This window comes from Hyla sarda, chromosome 1 (genome assembly GCF_029499605.1).
Source record: "Hyla sarda isolate aHylSar1 chromosome 1, aHylSar1.hap1, whole genome shotgun sequence".
Classification (NCBI taxonomy): domain Eukaryota; kingdom Metazoa; phylum Chordata; class Amphibia; order Anura; family Hylidae; genus Hyla; species Hyla sarda.
In genome coordinates, this window is record NC_079189.1 from 196071423 (window position 1) to 196098558 (window position 27136).

The 27136-nt window shown below is 42.8% G+C and overlaps 1 protein-coding gene across 1 annotated transcript; it reads right to left on the reverse strand.

Moving 5' to 3' along the window:
* On the reverse strand, positions 1-24563 carry LOC130303536 (alcohol dehydrogenase 1-like). The gene is made up of 9 exons (XM_056551830.1): positions 24479-24563; positions 19240-19341; positions 18915-19053; positions 16311-16398; positions 15585-15804; positions 13210-13470; positions 12935-13070; positions 5918-6056; positions 1-382 (listed from the first exon to the last, which is right to left on the reverse strand). The coding sequence occupies exons 1-9, from the start codon at positions 24494-24496 to the stop codon at positions 358-360; spliced, it is 1128 nt and encodes a 375-aa protein (XP_056407805.1). The 5' UTR covers positions 24497-24563; the 3' UTR covers positions 1-357.
* Between the last annotated feature and the right edge of the window lie 2573 nt (positions 24564-27136).

Genomic DNA, 27136 nt, shown 5'->3' on the forward strand with positions numbered 1-27136 from the left:
AAAGATAAACACAGGGATCTTTATTGAACATACATTACAGTAACAAGGTTACACTGGTGTTTTTGTGTTCCTTTAATTCACCAAACATTTTTGACTTTGTATTTTACAGTACATACAATAATGGGGGCACATATTTTTGTAGTATGAATAGAAAAATAGATGGGAAGTACCAATATGTTACTGTGTGGCTATATAACATATATTGAAGACAGTATACACTGACTATATCTGTAACATTAGACCTTATAGTTATATAATAAAAAGCAATAAAAGTTTCTTGCGATAAATGAATATTGGATCCTGCATGCTGACAATATTAGGGATTTCTTCCTTAGATGACGTCCAGGACTGGGCTCTTCACATAGTCAACACTGTACGGATACTAGAAAGAAAATACATTGGTTACAGACATCTATGGTATATGCAGTACTTACCAATCTATGTTATGTAAAGTTATGTTAAAGGGGTTATCCAGGAAAAAAACCTTTTTTTTTTTACATATCAACTGGCTCCAGAAAGTTAAACAGATTTGTAGATTACTTCTATTAAAAAATCTTAATCCTTTCAGCTGCTGAAGTTGAGTTGTTCTTTTCTGTCTAAGTGCTGTCTGATGACACCTGTCTCGGGAACTGTCCAGAGTAGAAGCAAATCCCCATAGCAAACTTCTACTCTGTGCAGTTCCCAAGACAAGCAGAGATGTCAGCAGAGAGCACTGTTGCCAGAGAGAAAAGAACAACTGAACTTCAGCAGCTGGTAATTATTGGAAGGATTAAGATTTTTTAATAGAAGTAATTAACAAATCTGTTTAACTTTCTGGAGCCAGTTCATATAAATAAAAAAAGTTTTTTCCTGGAATATCCCTTTAACCCCAAAATGACTACAAGCTGTGGAGCTGATCCTTATGCCTCCAGTCCACTAAAGGGTGACTTTGATACCACGATGCAAAGTTAAAATCCTGTGTTATACCCTTTGTCCGTTTTTTTCCAGCATTTCATGCGGACAGAGACAATATGTCATAAATCATATAATCTCAAAGGGGTGTGGCTATGCTGCAATGGGTGGATAGAATTACTTCGGTAAATCCCTTCCACCCTGCTATCCACCCACCTACTGCAGAATAGCCACACCCCCTGGAGACCATGTGACTTATGACTCTGATCGAATGGAATGCTGAGAAAGGTCAGCGACAACAGCAAAATGCATGCATATAAGACAAAGCAGCACATAGAGGTAATAAAAGCATATAACAGTATTATAACTTGGCATTATGGGCTCAAAGGCTTAGGTGAAAAAAAATCTTGGAATGTCCATTTAATTAACATGTTTGAATTTGGCAGCTTTGCATTTTACTGCACGCAGAGCTATGGACAGAATCGACCCGATCCAGTACTGTGAAAGGGAACTGAAATAATCCGTTCCCAGTCAATAAAAGTCTACCAGCACAGTGCTCAAGTGCTACTCTGCTTCTGCATTTGGATAGTTGCTGTGGCAGCCCATGATGTTAGAAATGTGGGCCATGTTCACACACTGTATTTTCAGACCATTTTTTTTTTCAGACCATTTTTTTTTTCAAAAAGCATCCGTAAAATCCTGAAAACTTTATGTCTGTCTTTTTACAAATTAATGTTTTCTGTGTAAGTCTATGGAAAAATGGTTGTCTGTGCACACAGTGTATTGAACTGGTTGTTTTTTTCTTTTGCATCCGTAAAATAAAAAAACAACTACCGTATATACTCGAGTGAACTCTCCGCCCTCAGTGGTCTTCAACCTGCGGACCTCCAGATGTTTCAAAACTACAACTCCCGATGGCTGTCCGGGCATGCTGGGAGTTGTAGTTTTGAAACATCTGGAGGTCCGCAGGTTGAAGACCACTGCCCGAGCCTTCGTCATCATCCAGCCCCCCATCCCCCCTTTAGTTTTGTACTCACCTCCGCTCGGCGGGACATTCGGGTGAGCTGGTCCAGGCCATCTGTGCTGCAGGACCGTCCGGTGTGGAGGGATAGTCGGTCCGGGCTGTCCATCTTCACTGGGGGGAGCCTCTTCTCCACGCTTCGGGCCCGGCCCCGGAATAATGAAGTTGCCTTGACGATGACGCAGAGGGACGTTGCGTCCTTCTGCGTCGTCATCAAGGCAACATCATTATTCCGGGGCCGGGCTCGAAGCGCGGAGAAGAGTCCCATGACCATGCACAGATTGCCCAGACCAGCTCACCCGAACGTCCCGCCGAGCGGAGGTGAGTACAAAACTAAAGGGGGGATGGGGGGCTGGATGATGACGAAGGCCCGGGCAGTGGTCTTCAACCGGCGGACCTCCAGATGTTTCAAAACTACAACTCCTAGCATGCCCGGACAGCCGGTTGAAGACATTGACAAGCGGTGCTGATGAAGGGGGTGGTGTGGGATGATGACAGGGTAATGATGAAGAGGGGATGATGACAGGGTAATGATGAAGGGGGGGATGATGACAGGGTAATGATGAAGAGGGGATGATGACAGGGTAATGATGAAGGGGGGATGATGACAGGGTAATGATGAAGGGGGGATGATGACAGGGTAAATATGAAGGGGGGATGATGACAGGGTAATGATGAAGGGGGGATGATGACAGGGTAATAATGAAGGGGGGATGATGACAGGGTAATGATGAAGGGGGATGATGAAGGGGGATGATGACAGGGTAATGATGAAGGGGGGATGATGACAGGGTAATGATGAAGGGGGGATGATGAAGGGGGATGATGACAGGGTAATGATGAAGGGGGGGATGATGACAGGGTAATGATGAAGGGGGGATGATGAAGGGGGGATGATGACAGGGTAATGATGAAGGGGGGATGATGACAGGGTAATAATGAAGGGGGGGATGATGACAGGGTAATGATGAAGGGGGGGATGATGACAGGGCAATGATGAAGGGGGGATGATGACAGGGTAATGATGAAGGGGGGGATGATGAAGGGGGGATGATGACAGGGTAATGATGAAGGGGGGGATGATGAAGGGGGGATGATGACAGGGTAATGATGAAGGGGGGATGATGACAGGGTAATGATGAAGGGGGATGATGACAGGGTAATGATGAAGGGGGGGATGATGACAGGGCAATGATGAAGGGGGGGATGATGACAGGGTAATGATGAAGGGGGGATGATGAAGGGGGAATGATGACAGGGTAATGATGAAGGGGGGATGATGACAGGGTAATGATGAAGGGGGGGATGATGACAGGGTAATGATGAAGGGGGGACGATGACAGGTGATGATGATGAAGGGGGATGATGATGAGGGTGATGATGATGAGGGTGTTAATGACGGGGGTCTGGATGATGACAGGGGGGATGATGTATTTCCCACCCTAGGCTTATAGTCGAGTCAATAACATTTTTTTTCTGGGTTTTTGGGGTGACATTAGGGGCCTCGGCTTATATTCGGGTCGGCTTATACTCGAGTATATACGGTAGATGCATTTTATCAAAAATGACTACTTTATTTGACTGTTCACACATTTTTTTAACAGGTGTAAATCATTACAATAGGTGTCCTTTTTTAACTAACTCAATTTAAATAATGTCTTATCCCAAAATGGTGTTAAAAGGGGCAAAGGGAATTTGAGCTTTGACTTTATAATGATGTGTGTGCGGCTAGTTGGCCAGGTAGGGAGGTTTATGCATAATTTTAAAAAAACAGACCCAAAATTGAATTCAATAGATAATAAACAGCATAAAAATGCTGTCTGAACATAGCCCTACATATTGTTGTAGGTATTTTTATTTTTGTGTAAGTTGAAACAATAAACCTGTAGGATTTTGAAAAAAACATGCCCAATTCATCGGGTCAAAAATGCAAACTGCGGGGTTCTTGGTGTTTCATCTTGTAAAGTGTCACAATTTGCCTTAATTTTTGGGCCACAATTGTGTTGTAATAGCCGGGACTGGGCCTTTATTTAAAATAAAATGGCTAGAACTTTTTAACTATAACTATGGCTTATAACTTTTTTTAAATACAATGGGTGCACTGATATTGGCTATTTCATAGACTTTAAAGGGGTAGTACCGTGGAAAACTTTTTTTTAAATCAACTGGTGCCAGAAAGTTAAACAGATTTGTAAATTACTTCTATCAAAAAATCTTAATCTTTCCAGTACTTTTTAGGGGCTGTATACTACAGAGGAAATGTTTATCTTTTTGGATTTCTCTTATGTCACGACCACGGTGCTCTCTGCTGACCTCTGCTGGTCATTTTAGGAACTGTCCAGGGCAGGAGAAAATCCCCATAGCAAGCATATGCTGCTCTGGACAGTTCCTAAAATGGACAGCAGTGGTCAGCAGAGAGCTATGACATAAGGGAAATTCAAAAAGATAAACATTTCCTCTGTAGTATACAGACGCTAATAAGTAAAGGAAGGATTAAGATTTTCTAATAGAAGTAATTTACAAATCTGTTTAACTTTCTGACATCAGTTGATAAAAAAAAAAAAAAAGTTTTCCATGGTAGTACCCCTTTAATAGAACAGATTATTAGATAAAAAATTATTTTATTGTTTTAATTTTAACCTAACCTTAGAATGCAGCATTGCAAAAGGTGGTCATACAGGGGTTAAAGGCCACTGCATGATATATTCAGTCTGAACATATTTTACTGTACATACTGAGATTATTCTTTGTTGTTCAGAAGAATATATAGAATTGCTTTTGTACTTAATAGGCTTTTATACTGTAATTATTATTGTATTGAGACAATCTAAGAAAATCTTAGAAGATATCCAGAGGGGGTGACAGACTCTCTCAAGCCCCTTAAATGGCATGGTCATGATTTGACCAAGGCATTCAAGGGGGTAAACTGACAAGATCGGAGGTTTCTCAACTCCTGATAGTTTGGAAGCCCAGCTGTTATGCTGACATCTATGAATCCGCCATGCTGGCACAGGAGACCTGTTCCCCATTAGTGACCACCATTTATATGCATGGTAGTGGCTGCATGAAGTCTGGTTTTGTTTTTGTTTTTTTTTATTTAAAACTAATCTAAAAACTTTTTATATGTTGTTACTGATGAAAATTAAAGACCTTTTGTGATATGGTTGTTTAAAATGTTTGAATATTTAATAAAGAAAACTGCTCCTGAAAATCCCACTACTATGGGTTCCCATACCTACTGGGGCACATCACCAGTCCTGCAGCAGCATCAGGCTTGTCCATGTGTCATGGACAAGAGATGACTGATGAACAAGGCTGCATGAGCAAACACACCAATCACCTCCCACCACCACAAGGAAGGGATACGCCCCCTTCCCCTGAGAGGATTTCTAATACTGTGAGCTAATGAAAAGAGGGATTTTATAATAAATATAGGTGATAGAGGCATACAAATTAGATGTACATAGTCAGGATTAGGTAGACAAGGAATTTGAGGCTTTGTATTAGAATAATCGAGTTCCAACAACTAACATGTATACATGTAGATGAAAAAACCTTGATCATTTACTTTTGGAATATCCTATCAAAAAAAAAAAAGTTTGAACTTATTTGTAAATGAACATTTAGACACCATTTACCACCCAAAATAATTATTAATTTACTGCAGACTAGCTATATGTTGGGCTGTATTCTGTTAAATATAAAGTCCAAAAGAAAACAATCAGCTCAGGATTGCCTCTAGAGCTGAATTCAAACCATAGTCCCAAACTCAGGATACAGCACCAGTCACAAGGTCTGGTTCGGTTGCAGGCTTAAAACTTTATTGCACCAAGGCACCAAATATGCTATATCATCTTTCTATAACATATTGTGTGCCTTGGTGCCATAAGGTTTTAAGCCTGCAACAGAACCAGACCTCGTGACTGGTGCTGTATCCTGAGTTTGGGACTATCTGTTAAATGTACAGTTATTTTACAATTATATATAATAATGTATAAAGCTCACCTCTCTCCTTTTCGCAGAAGTTCAAATCCTTCATTGATCTTTTCAAATGGTAATTTGTGTGTTATCAGCCCATCAAAGTCAAATTTCTTATTCATATAATCAGACACAAGTTTTGGGACATCATCTTTACTCTTCCAACCTGTCTCAAAAAGCAGAAGTTGTTATATTTAGTATAATAATGCTGCTATTTACATTCGAATGTCAAATGGTCGCACATTTTTGAGCAGTCATGCTCTTACACAAAAAATTGTTACTTTTTGGCCCCTTTAAACGAAGCCCCCCCCCCTCAATTTCCTATAATGTATGTCAGTAGATGATGTAAATTACAGTGGAAATCAATGCCAACTCATAGCAGCTGCCATATAATTCAAAGGGCGCAGCCGCAGATGCACGTGCCTCTCAACCTGTCCCTGCCTATTGCCCATCTATCCCTAACCCCCTCCCTGCCTTAAATTTTTTGTACTTTCATGCCCCCTGAGGTTCAGCATTCTTCTGGGCTACGAATTATTGTTGTCTTGAGCCTTTCCCATCTTCCTATGTGGCTCAAGATAACAACTGATCACAGGGGGCATGGTTTCTTCTCGTCTTCCATAAACTTGTTGTCACGATGCCGGCTGGCAGGTAGTGGATCCTCTGTGCCAGAGAGGGATTGGCGTGGACCGTGCTAGTGGATCGGTTCTAAGTCACTACTGGTTTTCACCAGAGCCCGCCGCAAAGCGGGATGGTCTTGCTGCGGCGGTAGTGACCAGGTCGTATCCACTAGCAACAGCTCAACCTCTCTGACTGCTGAAGATAGGCGCGGTACAAGGGAGTAGACAGAAGCAAGGTCGGACGTAGCAGAAGGTCGGGGCAGGCAGCAAGGATCGTAGTCGGGGGCAACGGCAGGAGGTCTGGAACACAGGCTAGGAACACACAAGGAAACGCTTTCACTGGCACAATGGCAACAAGATCCGGCGAGGGAGTGAAGGGGAAGTGAGGTATAAATAGGGAGTGCACAGGTGAACACACTAATTGGAACCACTGCGCCAATCAGCGGCGCAGTGGCCCTTTAAATCGCAGAGACCCGGCGCGCGCGCGCCCTAGGGAGCGGGGCCGCGCGCGCCGGGACAGGACAGACGGAGAGCGAGTCAGGTACGGGAGCCGGGATGCGCATCGCGAGCGGGCGCTACCCGCATCGCGGATCGCATCCCGGCTGGAGACGGTATCGCAGCGCACCGGGTCAGTGGAGCTGCCCGGAGCGCTGCGGTAGCGAGAGAGAAGCGAGCGCTCCGGGGAGGAGCGGGGACCCGGAGCGCTCGGCGTAACAGTACCCCCCCCCCCTTGGGTCTCCCCCTCTTCTTAGAGCCTGAGAACCTGAGGAGCAGACTTTTGTCTAGGATGTTGTCCTCAGGTTCCCAGGATCTCTCTTCAGGTCCACAGCCCTCCCAATCCACCAAAAAGAACCTTTTTCCTCTGACCGTCTTGGAGGCCAGTATCTCTTTCACTGAGAAGACGTCAGAAGAACCGGAGACAGGAGTGGGAGAAACTAACTTGGGAGAGAAACGGTTGATGATGAGTGGTTTAAGAAGAGAGACATGAAAGGCATTAGGAATACGGAGAGAAGGAGGAAGAAGAAGTTTGTAAGAGACAGGATTAATTTGGCACAAGACTTTGAAAGGACCAAGATAGCGTGGACCCAGTTTGTAACTGGGGACACGAAAGCGGACATATTTAGCGGAGAGCCATACCTTGTCTCCGGGAGCAAAAATGGGGGGAGCTCTTCTTTTCTTATCGGCAAACTTTTTCATGCGAGATGAAGCCTGTAAAAGAGAATCTTGGGTCTCTTTCCATATGGTGGAAAGATCACGAGTCACTTCATCTACAGCGGGCAAACCAGAGGGCAAGGGAGTAGGGAGGGGGGGAAGAGGGTGACGGCCGTACACCACGAAAAATGGGGATTTGGAGGAAGATTCAGAGACTCTAAAGTTATACGAGAATTCGGCCCATGGTAGAAGATCTGCCCAATCATCCTGGCGGGAGGAAACAAAATGTCGTAAATAATCACCCAAGACCTGGTTAATTCTTTCTACTTGTCCATTGGATTGAGGATGATATGCAGAAGAAAAGTTTAATTTAATCTTGAGTTGTTTACAGAGAGCCCTCCAGAATTTTGACACGAATTGGACGCCTCTATCCGAGACTATCTGTGTGGGCAACCCGTGAAGACGAAAAATGTGTACAAAAAATTGTTTAGCCAACTGAGGCGCTGAAGGAAGACCAGGAAGAGGGATGAAATGTGCCATCTTGGAGAATCGATCAACGACCACCCAAACAACAGTGTTGCCACGGGATGGGGGTAGGTCTGTAATAAAATCCATACCAATCAGAGACCAAGGCTGTTCGGGGACAGGCAGAGGATGAAGAAAACCAGCGGGCTTCTGGCGAGGAGTCTTATCCCGGGCACAGACAGTGCAGGCTCGCACAAAGTCCACGACATCCGTCTCCAGAGTCGGCCACCAATAGAAGCGAGAGATGAGTTGCACAGATTTCTTGATGCCTGCATGACCTGTGAGATGGGAGGAGTGACCCCATTTGAGGATTCCGAGGCGTTGGCGTGGAGAGACGAAGGTCTTTCCTGGAGGAGTTTGCCTGATGGAGGCTGGAGAAGTGGAAATCAGGCAGTCAGGAGGAATGATGTGTTGCGGAGAGAGTTCAACTTCCGAGGCATCCGAGGAACGAGAGAGAGCATCGGCCCTAATGTTCTTATCGGCAGGCCGAAAGTGAATTTCAAAATTAAATCGGGCAAAGAACAGAGACCACCTGGCCTGGCGAGGATTCAGCCGTTGGGCAGACTGGAGATAGGAGAGGTTCTTGTGATCGGTGTAAATAATAACTGGAAATCTTGATCCCTCCAGCAGATGCCTCCATTCCTCAAGTGCTAATTTAATGGCTAGAAGCTCTCGATCCCCGATGGAGTAGTTCCTCTCCGCCGGAGAGAAGGTCCTAGAAAAAAAACCACAAGTAACAGCATGCCCGGAAGAATTTTTTTGTAGAAGGACCGCTCCAGCTCCTACAGAGGAGGCATCAACCTCCAATAGGAAGGGTTTAGATGGGTCAGGTCTGGAGAGCACGGGAGCCGAAGAAAAGGCAGACTTGAGCCGTTTAAAGGCGTCTTCCGCTTGAGGAGGCCAAGACTTGGGATTGGCATTTTTTTTGGTTAAAGCCACGATAGGAGCCACAACGGTAGAAAAATGTGGAATAAATTGCCTGTAATAATTGGCGAACCCCAAAAAACGTTGGATAGCACGGAGTCCGGAGGGGCGTGGCCAATCTAAGACGGCAGAGAGTTTGTCTGGATCCATTTGTAGTCCCTGGCCAGAGACCAAGTATCCTAGGAAAGGAAGAGATTGGCATTCAAACAGACATTTCTCTATCTTGGCATAAAGTTGATTGTCACGAAGTCTCTGAAGAACCATACGGACATGCTGGCGGTGTTCTTTTAGATTGGCAGAAAAAATCAGGATATCGTCCAGATATACAACAACACAGGAGTATAAGAGATCACGAAAAATTTCATTAACAAAGTCTTGGAAGACGGCAGGGGCGTTGCACAGGCCAAAGGGCATGACCAGATACTCAAAGTGTCCATCTCTAGTGTTAAATGCCGTTTTCCATTCATCCCCCTCTCTGATGCGGATGAGATTATAAGCACCTCTTAAGTCCAGTTTGGTAAAGATGTGGGCACCTTGGAGGCGATCAAAGAGTTCAGAGATGAGGGGTAGGGGGTAGCGGTTCTTTACCGTGATTTTATTAAGACCGCGGTAGTCAATGCAAGGACGTAGAGAGCCATCTTTTTTGGACACAAAGAAAAATCCGGCTCCGGCAGGAGAGGAGGATTTACGGATAAAGCCTTTTTTTAAATTTTCCTGGATGTACTCCGACATAGCAAGAGTCTCTGGGGCGGACAGAGGATAGATTCTGCCCCGGGGTGGAGTAGTGCCCGGGAGGAGGTCAATAGGACAATCATAAGGCCTGTGAGGAGGTAGAGTCTCAGCTTGTTTTTTGCAAAAAACATCCGCAAAGTCCATATAGGCCTTAGGGAGACCGGTTACAGGGGGAACCACAGAGTCACGGCAAGGGGTACTGGGAACCGGTTTTAGGCAGTCCTTGAAACAAGAGGGCCCCCAACTCTTGATCTCCCCAGTGGACCAATCCAGGGTTGGGGAATGGAGTTGAAGCCAGGGTAGTCCAAGGAGGATTTCGGAAGTGCAATTGGGGAGGACCAAAAATTCAATCTTCTCGTGATGGGGTCCGATGCACATTAGAAGGGGCTCCGTGCGGAAACGTATGGTACAGTCCAATCTTTCATTGTTTACACAATTGATGTAGAGGGGTCTGGCGAGACTGGTCACTGGGATGTTGAACCTGTTGACGAGAGAGGCCAAAATAAAATTTCCTGCAGATCCGGAATCCAAGAAGGCCATAGTAGAGAAGGAGAAGGCAGAGGCAGATATCCGCACAGGCACAGTAAGACGTGGAGAAGCAGAGTAGACATCAAGAACTGTCTCACCCTTGTGCGGAGTCAGCGTACGTCTTTCCAGGCGGGGAGGACGGATAGGACAATCCTTCAGGAAGTGTTCGGTACTGGCACAGTACAGGCAGAGATTCTCCATGCGGCGTCGTGTCCTCTCTTGAGGTGTCAGGCGAGACCGGTCGACCTGCATAGCCTCCACGGCGGGAGGCACAGGAACGGATTGCAGGGGACCAGAGGAGAGAGGAGCCGGGGAGAAAAAACGCCTTGTGCGAACAAAGTCCATATCCTGGCGGAGCTCCTGACGCCTTTCGGAAAAACGCATGTCAATGCGAGTGGCAAGATGGATGAGTTCATGTAGGTTAGCAGGGATTTCTCGTGCGGCCAGAACATCTTTAATGTTGCTGGATAGGCCTTTTTTAAAGGTCGCGCAGAGGGCCTCATTATTCCAGGATAATTCTGAAGCAAGCGTACGGAATTGTACGGCGTACTCGCCAACGGAAGAATTACCCTGGACCAGGTTCAACAGGGCAATCTCAGCAGAAGAGGCTCGGGCAGGTTCCTCAAAGACACTTCGAATTTCCGAGAAGAAGGAGTGTATAGAGGCAGTGACGGGGTCATTGCGGTCCCAGAGCGGTGTGGCCCATGACAGAGCTTTTCCAGACAGAAGGCTGACTACGAAAGCCACCTTAGACCTTTCAGTAGGAAACTGGTCCGACATCATCTCCAAGTGCAGGGAACATTGGGAAAGAAAGCCACGGCAGAATTTAGAGTCCCCATCAAATTTATCCGGCAAGGATAGTCGTAGACCAGAAGCGGCCACTCGCTGCGGAGGAGGTGCAGGAGCTGGCGGAGGAGATGATTGCTGAAGCTGTGGTAGTAGCTGCTGTAGCATCACGGTCAGTTGAGACAGCTGTTGGCCTTGTTGCGCTATCTGTTGTGACTGCTGGGCGACCACCGTGGTGAGGTCGGCGACAACTGGCAGAGGAACTTCAGCGGGATCCATGGCCGGATCTACTGTCACGATGCCGGCTGGCAGGTAGTGGATCCTCTGTGCCAGAGAGGGATTGGCGTGGACCGTGCTAGTGGATCGGTTCTAAGTCACTACTGGTTTTCACCAGAGCCCGCCGCAAAGCGGGATGGTCTTGCTGCGGCGGTAGTGACCAGGTCGTATCCACTAGCAACAGCTCAACCTCTCTGACTGCTGAAGATAGGCGCGGTACAAGGGAGTAGACAGAAGCAAGGTCGGACGTAGCAGAAGGTCGGGGCAGGCAGCAAGGATCGTAGTCGGGGGCAACGGCAGGAGGTCTGGAACACAGGCTAGGAACACACAAGGAAACGCTTTCACTGGCACAATGGCAACAAGATCCGGCGAGGGAGTGAAGGGGAAGTGAGGTATAAATAGGGAGTGCACAGGTGAACACACTAATTGGAACCACTGCGCCAATCAGCGGCACAGTGGCCCTTTAAATCGCAGAGACCCGGCGCGCGCGCGCCCTAGGGAGCGGGGCCGCGCGCGCCGGGACAGGACAGACGGAGAGCGAGTCAGGTACGGGAGCCGGGATGCGCATCGCGAGCGGGCGCTACCCGCATCGCGGATCGCATCCCGGCTGGAGACGGTATCGCAGCGCACCGGGTCAGTGGAGCTGCCCGGAGCGCTGCGGTAGCGAGAGAGAAGCGAGCGCTCCGGGGAGGAGCGGGGACCCGGAGCGCTCGGCGTAACACTTGTTAACTGATTTAAAAAAATATGATAAACTGCATGTAAACAAAAAAAAAGCCAATGCAAAAAAAACAAACAAAATGTGCTGGATAACTGTTTTTTTTTACAATGCCATCCAAAAAGTATTACCAAATTTATAAGTTATATGTACAAATTGGTACCAATGTAAATATTAGGACCGCTCGCACAGAAAAGAAGCCCTAAAAATGTTATTATCTCAAATGCAGTGAAACAAAAATGACATTTATTGTCTTTACAGTACTAAAACATAAAAAAGAGGACCGCTCTGTTTTTGTATCACTTTGTAGCCTTGGGAGCTCAAATTCCAGCAGTGCTTTTTATGTTTTTGCTACCCCCCCCCCCCCCAATTCACAAGATATAGGGGTTTCACTATTTTGCTGACTATCTATGCCCATCAGGCAATTCAGTAAAACATATAGATACTCAATGAAATAGTAAAAGCCCAATATCTTGGGAAGCAGAGGTGTAGAAAAAAAGTTCAATAAATTGAATCAGGACACAAAAGGCTGCAAGGTAATACAAAAACTTCAAAAGCCATAAAAGGAAGATCCCTAAAGATTTATTAAAAATAATTGGGTGTATGGCTTGTTTATCTGCTGGCAATAAAACATTTGTTACACATTCTTACACATTGCCCGATATTCTTCCATAAGAGACTGAAGATCTGCTGTACACTAGAAATAAAACTTACTAATAGCACAAGCTTTACATACAAGATAAAATACATAAGCTCTAAGAAGAAAATTACTTCTAAATAATGCTTTACCTCCAAAAAATGCTCCGGTCAGAACACGCCCAGTTAGAACTAGCAATGGATCAAATGTTATGGTGGCATCTGAAGGAGCTAAGCCTACAATCACAGTTTTTCCACAGCCAAAGTGACTGGATAAAAGAGCAGATGTCTAAAAGAAAAACACAGATCAGCATTGAGAAATATGACTCCTATGGTGACAATGCAGCCAATATCGGTTTTGGCCAGCATTTATTATTTCATAATAATGTCATTATAGTATTAAATAGTTTTTTTTATCATCAATTTACCATGACGCCTGGATTTCCAATGACCTCAAAGGCATAGTCCACTCCGTCATCAGTCATCTCTGCCAACACTTCATGGATAGGACGGTCATAATCCTTTGGGTTGATACATTCAGTGGCTCCAAACTCTTTGGCTTTTTCAAATTTGTCGCTGTTTATGTCAACTGCAATAATCCTGGAAGCTCCTGCAACTTTACATCCAATAAGGACCGACAAGCCAACTCCACCCAAACCGAATACTGCGCAGGTAGAGCCGGGTTTAACCTGTAAATGAGTGTGTCAACATTCTTCTCTGCAGTATACATCATCCAATTCTATAGCCAGATCCTTATAGTCTTCATCAGTTTTTCCCAACCTTCTTAGTCTCGGGGAACCCCTACCAAATTGTTTTTTTCAAAAGCCCAAAAATTGCTAAAAACACGCAACACATAATACCGATAAGTCACTATTTGCTACTTAGCACTTGAATTAAAGGGGTTATTCAGGAATAGAAAAACAGAGCTAATTACTTTCAAAAACCACTCCCCGTCTGTTTCCAGGTTGGGTGTGGTTCTGACGCTCAGTTCCATTGAAGTGAATGGAGCCAAGTTGTAATACCACACACAATCTGGGGACAGATGTGGAGTTTTTGAATGAAATTAGTACTGTTTTTTATTTCTAGATAACTCCTTTAAGCTTTAAAATGACAAAAAATTTTAAAAAATTTGCGTCATACCTGGGCCATCTATCAGCAATTAACACAGTGCAGCTAGCAGCCCTTCTTGAGAGACTGACTATGTCAGAAGACAGAGCTGCTCTATAATGCCTCTCCGATTGGCCTTGTTCTTGAGAAGTTCCTCAAAAGTAGGCAGCTTCGAGCATTATGAGCATTATTTCTAGCAGCACTAATCCCCCTCCCGTGCAGTCACCATATTCAGCACCCACAGCTCATTCCTCCCCAGTAGTAATCATATTCAGGGCTCATGTCTCATCCTTTCTGCAACGGATGCCAGTGTCATCAAGTTGCCATCAGTTGTATGGCATTGTTTCCGGACGGCGGACAGGGGAACGCACCAAGCTGTGTTTCCCTGCCCGGTGCTTTCCAGTATGTCCAACCATCCGGTGTCAAAATTGAGACGCTGGATGATTGTGAACGGTACCATTCAAATGAATGGGATAAGTTCTAGCATCAGTTTCCCTCCGGGGCACGCTGGAGGGAAACTGTGCCGGACACATATATGTGAACCCAGCCATACATGGCTTTTATGCAGGCCCTATTCAGATGAATCAGAGACAGTCACAGAATATTCTACAACAAATGAGCTATTAGTAAATATACTTTATTACAGCTTAGGATGTGGTAGGGATTCACTGTGCTTTACTTGGCTGTGACAGAACATTACTTCATGTTCCATAATATAATGATAATGTTAAACAGTGTATGTTGACTTGTTATTGTTTTTATAGTACAGAATAAATAGTCAGTAGTGTAAAAAAGCCAAAGCATTAAAGTGTATGGACAACATACAACATTTTGTTGTATTATTCTTGATTTGCACGTATTATTATGCAAAAAATATTGTCTCTATAGGTCATTATTGAAAATTCTGCTCAGTTACATACATTTTTACAAGGTTGAACGGCATTCATTTTTTTTTTAAACTTTGTTTTGTAATTTGTCAATGCAGCCACTTGGTTTGCAAAGGATTCATTTAATTATTAGTGTGTAATTGGATGCTTGAAACTGAATCTTGAGGAACATCATTTTTTGATAATTTGTTTGTAAACATATTGAAAACCATTTAATAAAAATATATATGAAGCTAATTTTCAATCAGTTTCTCATCTACAGCCTCTTTGTTTTACATATAGTGCTAGTTCCTGTGTCTTACTGAGAGTGAAATTCATCATAGTTGTTGCCATGGCAAGTCTGTTTCAAGTCCTATAGCTCCTCTCCTGAAGGCCTTTTCAGTTGATTTATGACCATAAGGTTGACCTTTGACCTGTTCTTAAATCAGCTTAGAAGTTCCTTAAGGAGAGGAGAGATAAGGGCTGGAAACAGTCCTGTCAAGGCAGTTTTTCCAATGTCCCTGTGAACAAAACAGCCACCTGATCTATATGTGAAAGAAAAGAGACTGTAAGAGAGAAACTGAGCAAATTTTTTTTTTTAATAAAGACTTATGGAGAAAATATTTTACACCATATCAAACTACAAAGCAAGAATAAAAAATGCATTTAAAGGTGTCCATAGCCTACTGTACATGCAGAATTAGGCTAATTGCTAGAGGTCCCAGCATACTTATGGGGGCCCTTCTGACAAATATAGACCACATTAAAAATTTGACAACCATTTTAACTGAATTTTTAATGTGGAGAATTAAAGCACTGCCAGAACTTACCTTAGCAACATGCACAGAAGAGCCATATCCAGTGGAGAATCCACAACCAATGAGGCAGACCTTATCCAGTGGGGCATCCTTGTCTATCTTAGCTACAGCAATGTCATCAACCACTGTGTACTCAGTAAAAGTGCTGGTAGTGATGAAGTTATAAACGGGTTTGCCCTTGCAGGTAAATCTAGAAGTGTTGTCCAATAGCACTCCGTTATATTTGCCAAGGCTGCATAATGGAAGAACATAGATTTCTATTTTATTATATTGTATTGGTTACTATTACATGATTATCCACTAAATTCCAACTACAGTTGGTTGTCTAAGTAATTTGACACTTTGCAACCTATAGGTTAATAATCCACAATCCAACAAAGTGATCAATTTGTAACTGCAAACTGGAATCTATTTAACTGTTTCTGTATGTGAACAAATCATTGACTCAACGTATTGCAAATCTGAGCTACAGAACAAAATACCAAAGATATTTTATATAGAGTCAATTTTTCTAGGCACCATTCAGTTTGGTGAAACACAACTTGAAGACCCAGTCTACCACTGGGTCCTCTTCTACTATGTGTTATTATAATGCGTTTTTTTTTTTTGCCTGTGTCTATGGGAACTGAAATCCCCTAGACATCAGGGCCTCGGAGCAACTATTACCTTTGTACCCATTATATCTCCACCCCTGGGTTCAGGAAAGCTGGCACATTCTTAGGTTAACTAAATACTTACTCGTTTTTGTAGCAAAGATTACTGTCTGGATTTACACAACATCTGCATTTTCCACACTGAGGCATAAACAATGGGATGACTTTGTCTCCTGTAAGAAAGGGAATATGAGCATGAATATGTTGTTCATTAAGGTCCCTCACGCTACATATATTTATTTAGAAAAAAACTACGATGCTAGAATATTGCATCGTGCACATGCACACAACGTTCAGAACTGAATGTTCTGAACACAGCCGGAACACTGACCAATGGAGTACCCCTTTAAGACTCTTTTACTTGGGCCTATGATTGAGCAAATTCATGTTCCTACAAATGTTTGTTCCCAAGTTCCCAATCGTTGCCCGGTGTAAACATTCCAATGATCATTGTTTATTGATCGGCTGATCACAACTTTTATAAGGACAATGTTTGTCAGCAGCCCCTTCCCTATGTAAACAGGGAATGTGCTACCAACATGCGTTTGCAATTAACTCCCTGTAATGTTGACTGGCATGCTTTAGGGGGCATATTATTACCCCTTGTGATGGGTGGCCAATGAAGACACTTTAATGCAGTACATGTTAGAATCTCTGTCTGCTTTTACAAAGCTGTCCTTTGCAATTAAAGTTCACTTAATTGGGGTAAGCATTAAGGATGATGTTGGGGGTTATGATAAGGATAGTAGTCCATGAAGTTACACAGCATAGTGTTAACCCATTGGATGCTAACCCAATGTTCCTCTTTGAAACACAACCTTTTTTCTAAATAAACCTGTTCACTCATACAAAGCCCAAGAATGAGACTTTTGTAGCCGGGATTCTAGAAAACAACTTATAACTTTATTGAAATCCTTTCATAATTCCAAAAAATACAAAGTCTTGTGAATACAGTTTAGCTTATAGTACTGCTTAGGAGTAACAAGATTTGGTCAATGTCTCTTTAACTGAATGCATCTTTAGCAGATTGATGAAGGAATAAATATTTAGTAATTTTAACACTTGTATGAGATAATATCCTGTAAGGTCCTAAGGTTTTCTAACTTTATAGTTCTTAAGTCTAAATTATGTAAAATTAGTGGACGAGGATGTTCCCAGGTAGTAAACCATTGACTAAGATAAAATATAAAGAATTCCACTTTACTCACTCTTTTGGTGTCCATCTGTGACAAGACTGTATGCAGGTAAGTCCTTCTTGGTAAAAGTATAAAGTCCAGATCACCTCCCCTGTCACTTCATGCACGGATCCACACTCTAGCTCTAATGTCCAATCAATAAGTAGAAAAGAGAAGATGATCCAGCACTTGAAGAATAGCGGCTTTATTGTAAATCCTCAGAGTAAAATTGTAGCAGCTTTATTGTAAATCGTCATGTCAATCTTGACACGTTTCGAATGCATGCGCTCAAAACGTGTCAAGATTGACAAGATGAGTTGAAGTGATTGTACGTTTTTACTCTGAGGATTTACAATAAAGCTGCTATTCTTCAAGTGCTGGATCCTCTTCTCTTTTCTACTTATAAGTCCTTCTTTATACTTGGTAGACAGACTAGCACTGGTCCGACCAATGCCTCAAATAAACCAGTGAAACACAGAATGGCCCTTGTACTTCTTATCCATTCTTGACAATACTCTCCTCTTGGAGGCATTAAGAGAAAGTAGAATATGAATCTTTGCAGCATGGATATGGAATAGAGTTTAGGACAGCAACCTTTAGGTACATGTGGTGCTGACTGGAGCTAGCTAAAGTATGTGCCTCTGGCAAAAGCCAGACATAGACTACGGTGGAACAGATTTAGATCCAAGTCTTTTCCCAGTAGAGGTGGGTTGAGTTTGAACTAGCTCCTGCTAGTTCCATCAATTGACTAGGAGTTGACATGTGACCAAATCAACTATTCAACTGTACAGTGTAGCGTAAGGCATAAAAATATAACCCTCTGCACTCTGCAAATCTCAGTGTAAGCATTAGCATGTGGTGACAGATAGAAAATAAACTATTAATGCAGAAAGTAAACTTTGCTTGACCATACAATATTTAAAGGGGTACTCGGGCTGAGAACAAATGATTTTTAAATCAACTGCTGTCCGAAAGTTAAACAGATTTGTAAATTACTATAAAAAAAATCTTAATCCTTCCAGTAGTTATCAGCTGCTGCATGCTCCACAGGAAGTTATTTTCTTTTTGAATTTCCTTTCTGTCTAACCTCAGTGCTCTCTGCTGACACCTCTGTCCATTTTAGGAACTGTCCAGAGCAGGATGGGTTTGCAATGGGGAATTGCTCCTACTCTGGACAGTTCCTAAAATGGACAGAGGTGTCAGCAGAGAGCACTGTGGTCAGGGAGAAAGGAAATTAAAAAAGAAAAGAACTTTCTGTGGATCATAAAGCAACTGATAATTACTGGAAGGATCAAGATTTTAAATGGAAGTAATTTACAAATCTGTTTAACTTTCTGGCACAAGTTGATATTCAAAAATATGTTTTCCAGTGGAGTACCCCTTTAAACATGAAAACCTTCTAGTAACTCAACCACCCAACTATTGTAATGGGTAGCAGTTGGAAAAGCTTGTGCTGGACCACCTCATAAACATATACATTTTACCATTTAGTTCACAAAAATCACAAACCTTACCAGGTTGCAGATCTGTCACTCCTTCACCAACACTCTCTACAATCCCAGCAGCCTCATGGCCCAGTATTATAGGGAACTTCACATTTAATGCACCGCTTATAACATGATCATCTGATCGACAAACTCCAGTCGCCACAATCTGTAAAAATATACATAAGAATTTATTTTGAATTTACATGCCACCAAATCTAGCTAAATTGTCTCAAACAGCATATTCTATAGTTACTTTCCAGTACAGTGAAACATACATTATATTCCCTATCCCAAGTAGAATTATATCTGATCTTATTAATTTAATGAAATTATCATCAAGTATAAATATTACCTTTATGCGAACTTCATGAGCCTTTGGAGGTGCAACTTCAATCTCTTCAATGCTGAGAGGTTGTTTGGGTCCCCAGCAAACTGCAGCCTTACATTTGATGACCTGAATGGGAAATAATAATAAAACTAAATATCTTCAGTTGCATAAGTCATAAATAATACCCACTCATTCTTTCTATTTACAGTCATAACCCCATTTTCAGATTCAGTGTTAAATGCTAGCTATATATGGCTTTCACCCTGCCTCCTCCAACACAGGAATGCCTTTCTAGATCACATGCATCAAAACTGCATCATAAACACGTAGTTTGTAGTTATAGAGTACATCTAAAACAGTGCTTCTAAATTATTTTCTGTCATGCCCCCCCTAGGAAGAAGAAAACATTTTGCGCCCCCCGCGCGACTGTAAATAGTGTAATTTGTCTATAAAATTGTTATAAGTACACCTCTGCATAACACTGTATCCTTATTAACGTATATGAGGCTCTGTACACTGACAACAAGCAGGGCTCTGTACACTGACAACAAGCAGGGCTCTGTACACTGAGGACAAGCAGGGCTCTGTACACTGACAACAAGCAGGGCTCTGTACACTGACAACAAGCGGGGCTCTGTACACTGACAACAAGCAGGGCTCTGTACACTGACAACAAGTGGGGCTCTGTACACTGACAACAAGCAGGGCTCTGTACACGGACAACAAGCAGGGCTCTGTACACTGACAACAAGCAGGGCTCTGTACACTGACAACAAGCAAGGCTCTGTACACTGAGGACAAGCATGGCTCTGTACACTGACAACAAGCAGGGCTCTGTACACTGACAACAAGCGGGGCTCTGTACACTGACAACAAGCAGGGCTCTGTACACTGACAACAAGCGGGGCTCTGTACACTGACAACAAGCGGGGCTCTGTACACTGACAACAAGCGGGGCTCTGTACACTGACAACAAGTGGGGCTCTGTACACTGACAACAAGCAGGGCTCTGTACCCTGAAAACAAGCAGGGCTCTGTACACTGACAACAAGCAGGGCTCTGTACACTGACAACAAGCCGGGCTCTGTACACTGACAACAAACAGGGCTCTGTACACTGACAACAAGAGGGGCTCTGTACACTGACAACAAGCGGGGCTCTGTACACTGACAACAAGTAGGGCTCTGTACACTGACAACAAGCGGGGCTCTGTACACTGATAACAAGCAGGGCTCTGTACACTGACAATAAGCGGGGCTCTGTACACTGACAACAAGCGGGGCTCTGTACACTGACAACAAGTGGGGCACTGTACACTGAGGACAAGCAGGGCTCTGTACACTGACAACAAGCAGGGCTCTGTACACTGACAACAAGCGGGGCTCTGTACACTGACAACAAGCAGGGCTCTGTACACTGACAACAAGCGGGGCTCTGTACACTGACTACAAGCAGGGCTCTGTAAACTGACAACAAGCAGGGCTCTGTACACTGACAACAAGCAGGGCTCTGTACACTGACAACAAGCAGGGCACTGTACACTGACAACAAGCAGGGCTCTGTACACTGACAACAAGCAGGGCTCTGTACACTGACAACAAGCAGGATTCTGTACACTGACAACAAGCGGGGCTCTGTACACTGACAACAAGCAGGGCTCTGTAAACTGACAACAAGCAGGGCTCTTTACATGGAGGACAAGCAGGGATCTGTACCTGAGGACAAGCAGGGCCTGTACGAGAGAGAGCAGGGCGGCGGGCGCACTGCTCGGTGGCACAGTGAACTCCGACATGGTGGGCTGCTGCGCTTAGACGTGAGGTCACATCACCCTGGTGACGTGACCTCACATCTGAACGTAGCAGCGAGCCATGCCGGAGTTCAAAGCGCCTCTCCCAGGCAGCCACACTGACAACCCAGGGCCGTAAGTAAGATCCAGCTGTAGAGTTGCTAGGCAACCGACGCCGTGTGGGACGCCGCTTGCGAGTGAGTCAGGCCCCCCTTTACGGAGCCTCGCGCCCCACTATTTGAGAAGCACTGAGCTAAAAGATGATTTAAAGGGGTACTCCCGTGGCAAACTTTTTTTTTTTAAATCAACTGGTGCCAGAAAGTTAAACAGATTTGTAAATTACTTCTATTAAAAAAATCTTAATCCTTCCAGTACTTTTTAGGGGCTATATACTACAGAGGAAATGCTTTACTTTTTAGATTTCTCTAATGTCACGACCACAGTGCTCTCTGTTGACCTCTGCTGTCCATTTTAGGAACTGTCCAGAGCAGGAGAAATCCCCATAGCAAACATACGCTGCTCTGGACAGTTCCTAAAAATGGACAGCAGAGGTCAGCAGAGAGCACTGTGGTCGTGACATTAGAGAAATCTAAAAAGTAAAGTCATTATGATCCATACTACGTTTTGGCTTGAAAACTGCATTAAAAAACCTAAACAAATCCTATGCAAAACTGCGCTGTATAAGAGCACCGTAATTCAATATGCCAGACAGCATTTGCTTCAATTTAAATGTATTTTTATTTTTGTTTTAGATACATTAGAACAGTAGAAAAGGTGTTTACGATTTAATGCAAGTTCTGTTTCGTGGATAGATTGATGGGTTTCATGAGTTGAACACCCCCCTTCCCCACCTTCCCCCCCTCACATTTCCATTCCAGAGAACAGACGTAAAGGTTATTTATGAAATGATTTGAGTGAAAGGAATCTTTGTACAGGCGTTCAAACTCTTTGCATGAGTAGCATGAGCCGAGGTCATGAACCTAAAAACTTATCTGCAGAACATTGCATATTGATGAATAGAATGTTCCTTTATTATTTCTAGCAGAACTCTCAGCATTTACAAAGTATTAGTCTTCTGTACTGACTGATAGTATGAAAGCTTTGGTCAGTTTTACAAATCCACTTGAAACATTCATCTTATTTATTTATTTCTTAGATCCTGCTCCACAGTTGCTTTTAAAGGGTTACTCCACCCCTAGACATCTTATCCCCTATCCAAAGAATAGGGGATAAGATGTCTGATCGCGGGGGTCCCGCCGCTGGGGAACTCCACAATATAACATGCGCCACCCACCTGTTCCGGATGCGCCGGAGGGTCTGGGTTCTGACCATCGGAACGGAAGTCTGTGATGTCATGACTCCGCCCTCTTGTGACATCACACCCCGTCCCCTCAATGCAAGTCTATGGGAGGGGGCGTGACGGCCGTCACGCCCCCTCCCATAGACTTGCATTGAGGGGACGGGGCGTGACGTCACACAGGGGTGGAGTCGTGATGTCACAGACTTCCGTTCCGGTGGTCGGGACCCAGACCCTCCGGCGCTTCCGGAACAGAAACTGGTGGGTGCCGCATGCTATATTGCGGCGGGACCCCCGCGATCAGACATCTTATCCCCTATCCTTTGGATAGGGGATAAGATGTCTAGGGGTGGAGTACCCCTTTAAGCCTGAGTTCACCTCAGCATTGACCTCTGCGTAGAGGAGTTCTGCTAGTTGAAATTGTTAAAATTACAGATAGTTGAGCAGAAAAAAATATCTGCATGTAGTGTATTTTCCGCTCAACTCCTGTGAAAGAACAGAGCCCAGGCAGAAACCCGAAGGACCCCAATCAAGTCAATGGGCCCATTGGTGTATGTTGTGCAACAGACCGTGCAGGTCTGTTATTTGTCACCGTAAAGGACTCTGCAATGGAGCTCCTGAACGGCGCTATATAAGGGCTGGGATCTGTGACTACAGTTTAACTACAGTGTATACATGTAGTCTGAGACCCCGCCATCCTATCATTGGTTTAGTATGCTGCTGCCTCCCTCCCCCTGCAGCTCTGTCTCCTCAGATTGGCTGATGTGTGTAAACACAGGTCTATCACAGGTTTTCCTAGATTTAAGTGCTTGTGAAGCTGATTTCTATTAGGCTAAGTTCCCACTTTTTTTTCCGTTTTTTTGTTGTTTTTTTTTTAAAACTGCCACTGCAATTTTTGAGCCAAAGCCAGAAATGTATTAGAAAGGAATAGGACATATAAAGGAAGGACTTATACTTCTCCTCCCTTATGGATCCACATCTGACTTTGGCTCAAAAACTGCAGTGGCAATATTTCAAAAACTGCTAGAAAAAAAAACTAGTGGAAACTTAGCCTAATAGAAAAGGCAGCATAATTATAAAATACAGAATACTAAACCACTAGTGAAGTCTGGTAAATGCTGTACAGGAGATTAGGGTAATAACTTTAAAGGGGTATTCCAGTAAAAAAAAACTTATATATATATATATATATATATATATATATATATATATATATATCTCAACTGGCTCCAGAAAGGTAAACAGATTTGTAAATTACTTCTATTAAAAAATCTTAATCCTTCCAATAATTATCAGCTGCTGAAGTTGAGTTGTTCTTTTCTGTCTGGCAACAGTGCTCTCTGCTGACATCTCTGCTTGTCTCGGGAACTGCACAGTGTAGAAGAGGTTTGCTATGGGGATTTGCTTCTACTTTGGACAGATCCCGAGACAGGTATCATCAGAGAGCGCTTAGACACAAAAGAACAACTCAACTTCAGCAGCTCATAAGTACTGAAAGGAATAAGATTTTTTTAATAGAAGTAATTTACAAATCTGTTTAATTTTCTGGAGCCAGTTGATATATATATATATATATATATATATAAAAATTTTCCTGGATAACCCCTTTAAAATTGGAGAGCTTGGAGGGTCCCATAAAAAAGATAAGTAAATGCACCAGTTAATGTATCAGCATATACACACAACACACAACACTGCTATACATCCTTGTGTTTCTCAATAGCTCCAAACACCTGTCTAGTGCTATCAATGTTACATAATATTATCATTGAGGAGCTGTATGTATTTCAGAAGACCTTTCTTGAGGAGCAAAACAAAGAGGCGGAGAGGGACTGCAGAAGCCTACAGATAAGTAACAGCAGAACATGAACAGAATTGGGGAAATAATATTCAAGGGCAAAGAAGAACCAGTCAGTATCTTAACATTATAACTGCTCTGTATTCTGCATTTGTCAATATACAGATGTATAAAATAACATTTTGTAACTATACATTGGGTTTCCATGCATATCTGATGGTAGTGAGATTTTGATGAAAAGGAATAATGTTGAACTTAGTGGCCAGATGAGAGTAAAATACAGAAGTAACACAATGCCAGATAACTATAGTTTAGAAGTGACAGTAGTAGAGTAAATATTACACAGTACAGTAAGTGGAAGTCAACAAGTGAGTTTCCTTACTTTCCCAGCTGTGCTCATGGTGATCTCTTCTAGGGTGTAGTAGATGTGCAGCTGCTTTCTCCTGGTGCCCAGTGTACAGTGCTGTCTGATAGGGGGTTAAATATCCTGTTGTATTACCAGCCCACAGCCCTCCCAGACCTCTCCCTTCTAGCCTCCTCCTTATTGTTGCAGTACAGTACTAGTAACACTATAGTATTAAAATACATTACCATAATTGTACCTATAAGAACTTTTATTGCTTATAATTTATATTATGCAGTTTGTAGCGGTTATAACTATTTACTTTACTATGTATATCATTGCTATAGTTGGTAAATGCATTGAAACATATTATAGTACATGGATATCACCAATGTGTGCTGGTCTCTGCAGACAAATACATGTATTAGTGCAATAGAGGCAACAGAATTGTACTCTGACAAGGAACATGCACTCACGGGACAGATTTATCAAAAACTCTGCAGAGGAAAAGTTGCCCAGTTGCCCAGAGCAATCAGTCAGATTGCTTTTTTCATTTTTCGGAGGCCTTTTTTTTAAAAAAATGAAGGAAGTAATTGCTATGGGCAACTGGTCAACTTTGATCATGTGATCATCTGTATTCCAATTCACAAACATTAGGCTGCATTCACATCACGATTTCTCCAATTTCTCCATCTGACCTGAGTACACGATTTTTATAACTTAAAATCGTATGAAATCGTATATAAAGTCGGATCCATTGATCTCCATTAAAAAATCGGATCCATTACACACATCAGATTTGATGCGCATCCGATTTCACACGATTTTTGTTCAGGTCTGAAATCGTGGTCAACCCCGATTTCAGACCCGAACAAAAATCGTGTGAAATCGGATGCGGATCAAATCGGATGTGTGTAATGGATCCGATTTTTTCATGGAGGTCAATGGATCTGACTTTTTATACGATTTCATAAGATTTTAAGTTATAAAAATCGTGTACTCAGGTCGGATGGAAAAATCGTGATGTGAATGCAGCCTAAATAAATTCTGCTCAGCTTACCATAGCATTAGCTTACCGTGAACTATGAACTAGATATACTGTATATTACTGGATCACTCGGGGGAAAGTTCTGTTCTTACCTCTAGAAGTGCATTGGGACATGTTTATCAACAATACTCCCTAAAATGGCCACTGTCAGATACAATAACTTGATATTATAAAGCATGCAAAAACAATATGTTTTGCAATTGCTTTCATCAGAAAATTTTCAGTATTTCATACTGAAAGCCAGTCAAAAAAGTGGCCACTAGGGGTCCCCCTGCCTCCTGGGACACATACCAGTCCTGCAGTGTCCAGTGGTCATTGACATGTCATGGACACCTGAGTGATTGACAGGGCTGAAGGCAGGTCCAGAGCTGCCATGCTTGCTCTCGGCTCTCTGTAACTCAGAGCAGAGTGAGGGAGGGGAGGAGTCATCACAGTGAGGAGAAGAGAAGGACACGCCTCTGCATGAACAAAAACCTCACCGAGCAATGATGGCAAGTAAATAAAGGTAATTCTTAGAGAAATATAGGTCATAGACAAATAAAAATAAGATGTTCATGATCAGGATGAGGTACTGAGCAACATATTAAAAAAAATGTTGGTGGGCATCTGACAGGTACACTTTAAAGAAATCAGTTTTTATTTTTATTTTTGCACTTTAGTTTTTTCTTCCTTGCCTTCTAATAGCCATAATGCTTTTAGTATTCTACCTACAGACCTATATGAGGGCTTGTTTTTTGCGCCACCAATTGTACTTTGTAATGATATCACTCCTTTTACCACAAAATATATGGCACAACAAAAATAAATTATTTGTGTGGCATCTCTTTTATTTTTCCATATATGGGGCTATATGGGGGCAATTTTTTTGTGCCATTATCTGTAGTTTTTATCAATACCATTTTTGCTTTGATGGGACTTTCTGTTTGCATTTTATGAATTCTGTTTCTGATATATGATGTGACCAAAAATACACAATTTTGGACTTTGGTATTTTTCCACTTTAGTGCCTCCACTTTAGTGCCATTGACCATGCAGGTTATTTAACATTATATTTTACTAGATTGGACATTTATGCACGCGGCGATACCACATATGTGTATGTTTATTTTTGTTTACATTATTTTGTTTTACCACATAAGGACCAGGCCAATTCTGCACACCTATAAAAGGGTTTAGTTTTTTGCAGGACCAATTGTACTTTGTAATATCTTCATTTATTTTTCCATAACATATGCTCCAAAACAGAAAAAAATAATTTGTGAGGTGAAAAAAAAAAAGCTATTTTGCTACTCCCCCCCCCTCCTTTTTTACACATTCACCGTGCGGTCAATCTAACGTAATCTTGATACTTTAGGTCAGCGTGATTAAAATCATGCCCAATTTGTATCGTTTGCATAATGTTTTACCAATTTTAAAAGATTCTAATCTTTAACCCCTTGGGCTTGGAGGGTTTTTCCGTTTTTGCACTTTCGTTTTTTCTTCCTTACCTTTTAAAAATCATAACCCCTTCAATTTTGCACCTAATAATCCATATGATGGCTTATTTTTTGCACCACCAATTCTACTTTGTAGTGACATCAGTCATTTTACTCAAAAATCTACAGCAAAACGTAAAAAAAAATTATTGTGCAACAAAATATAAGAAAAAA

What these genes read in the sequence shown, in the direction of transcription:
- LOC130303536 (XM_056551830.1), bottom strand. An exon ending in AATCTTTGCTACAAAAACGA is followed by an intron (nt 15,805 to 16,310) that starts GTAAGTATTTAG and finishes TCCATTATGCAG; the next exon opens with CCTTGGCAAATATAACGGAG. An exon ending in TTGGAAATCCAGGCGTCATG is followed by an intron (nt 13,071 to 13,209) that starts GTAAATTGATGA and finishes TTTTTCTTTTAG; the next exon opens with ACATCTGCTCTTTTATCCAG.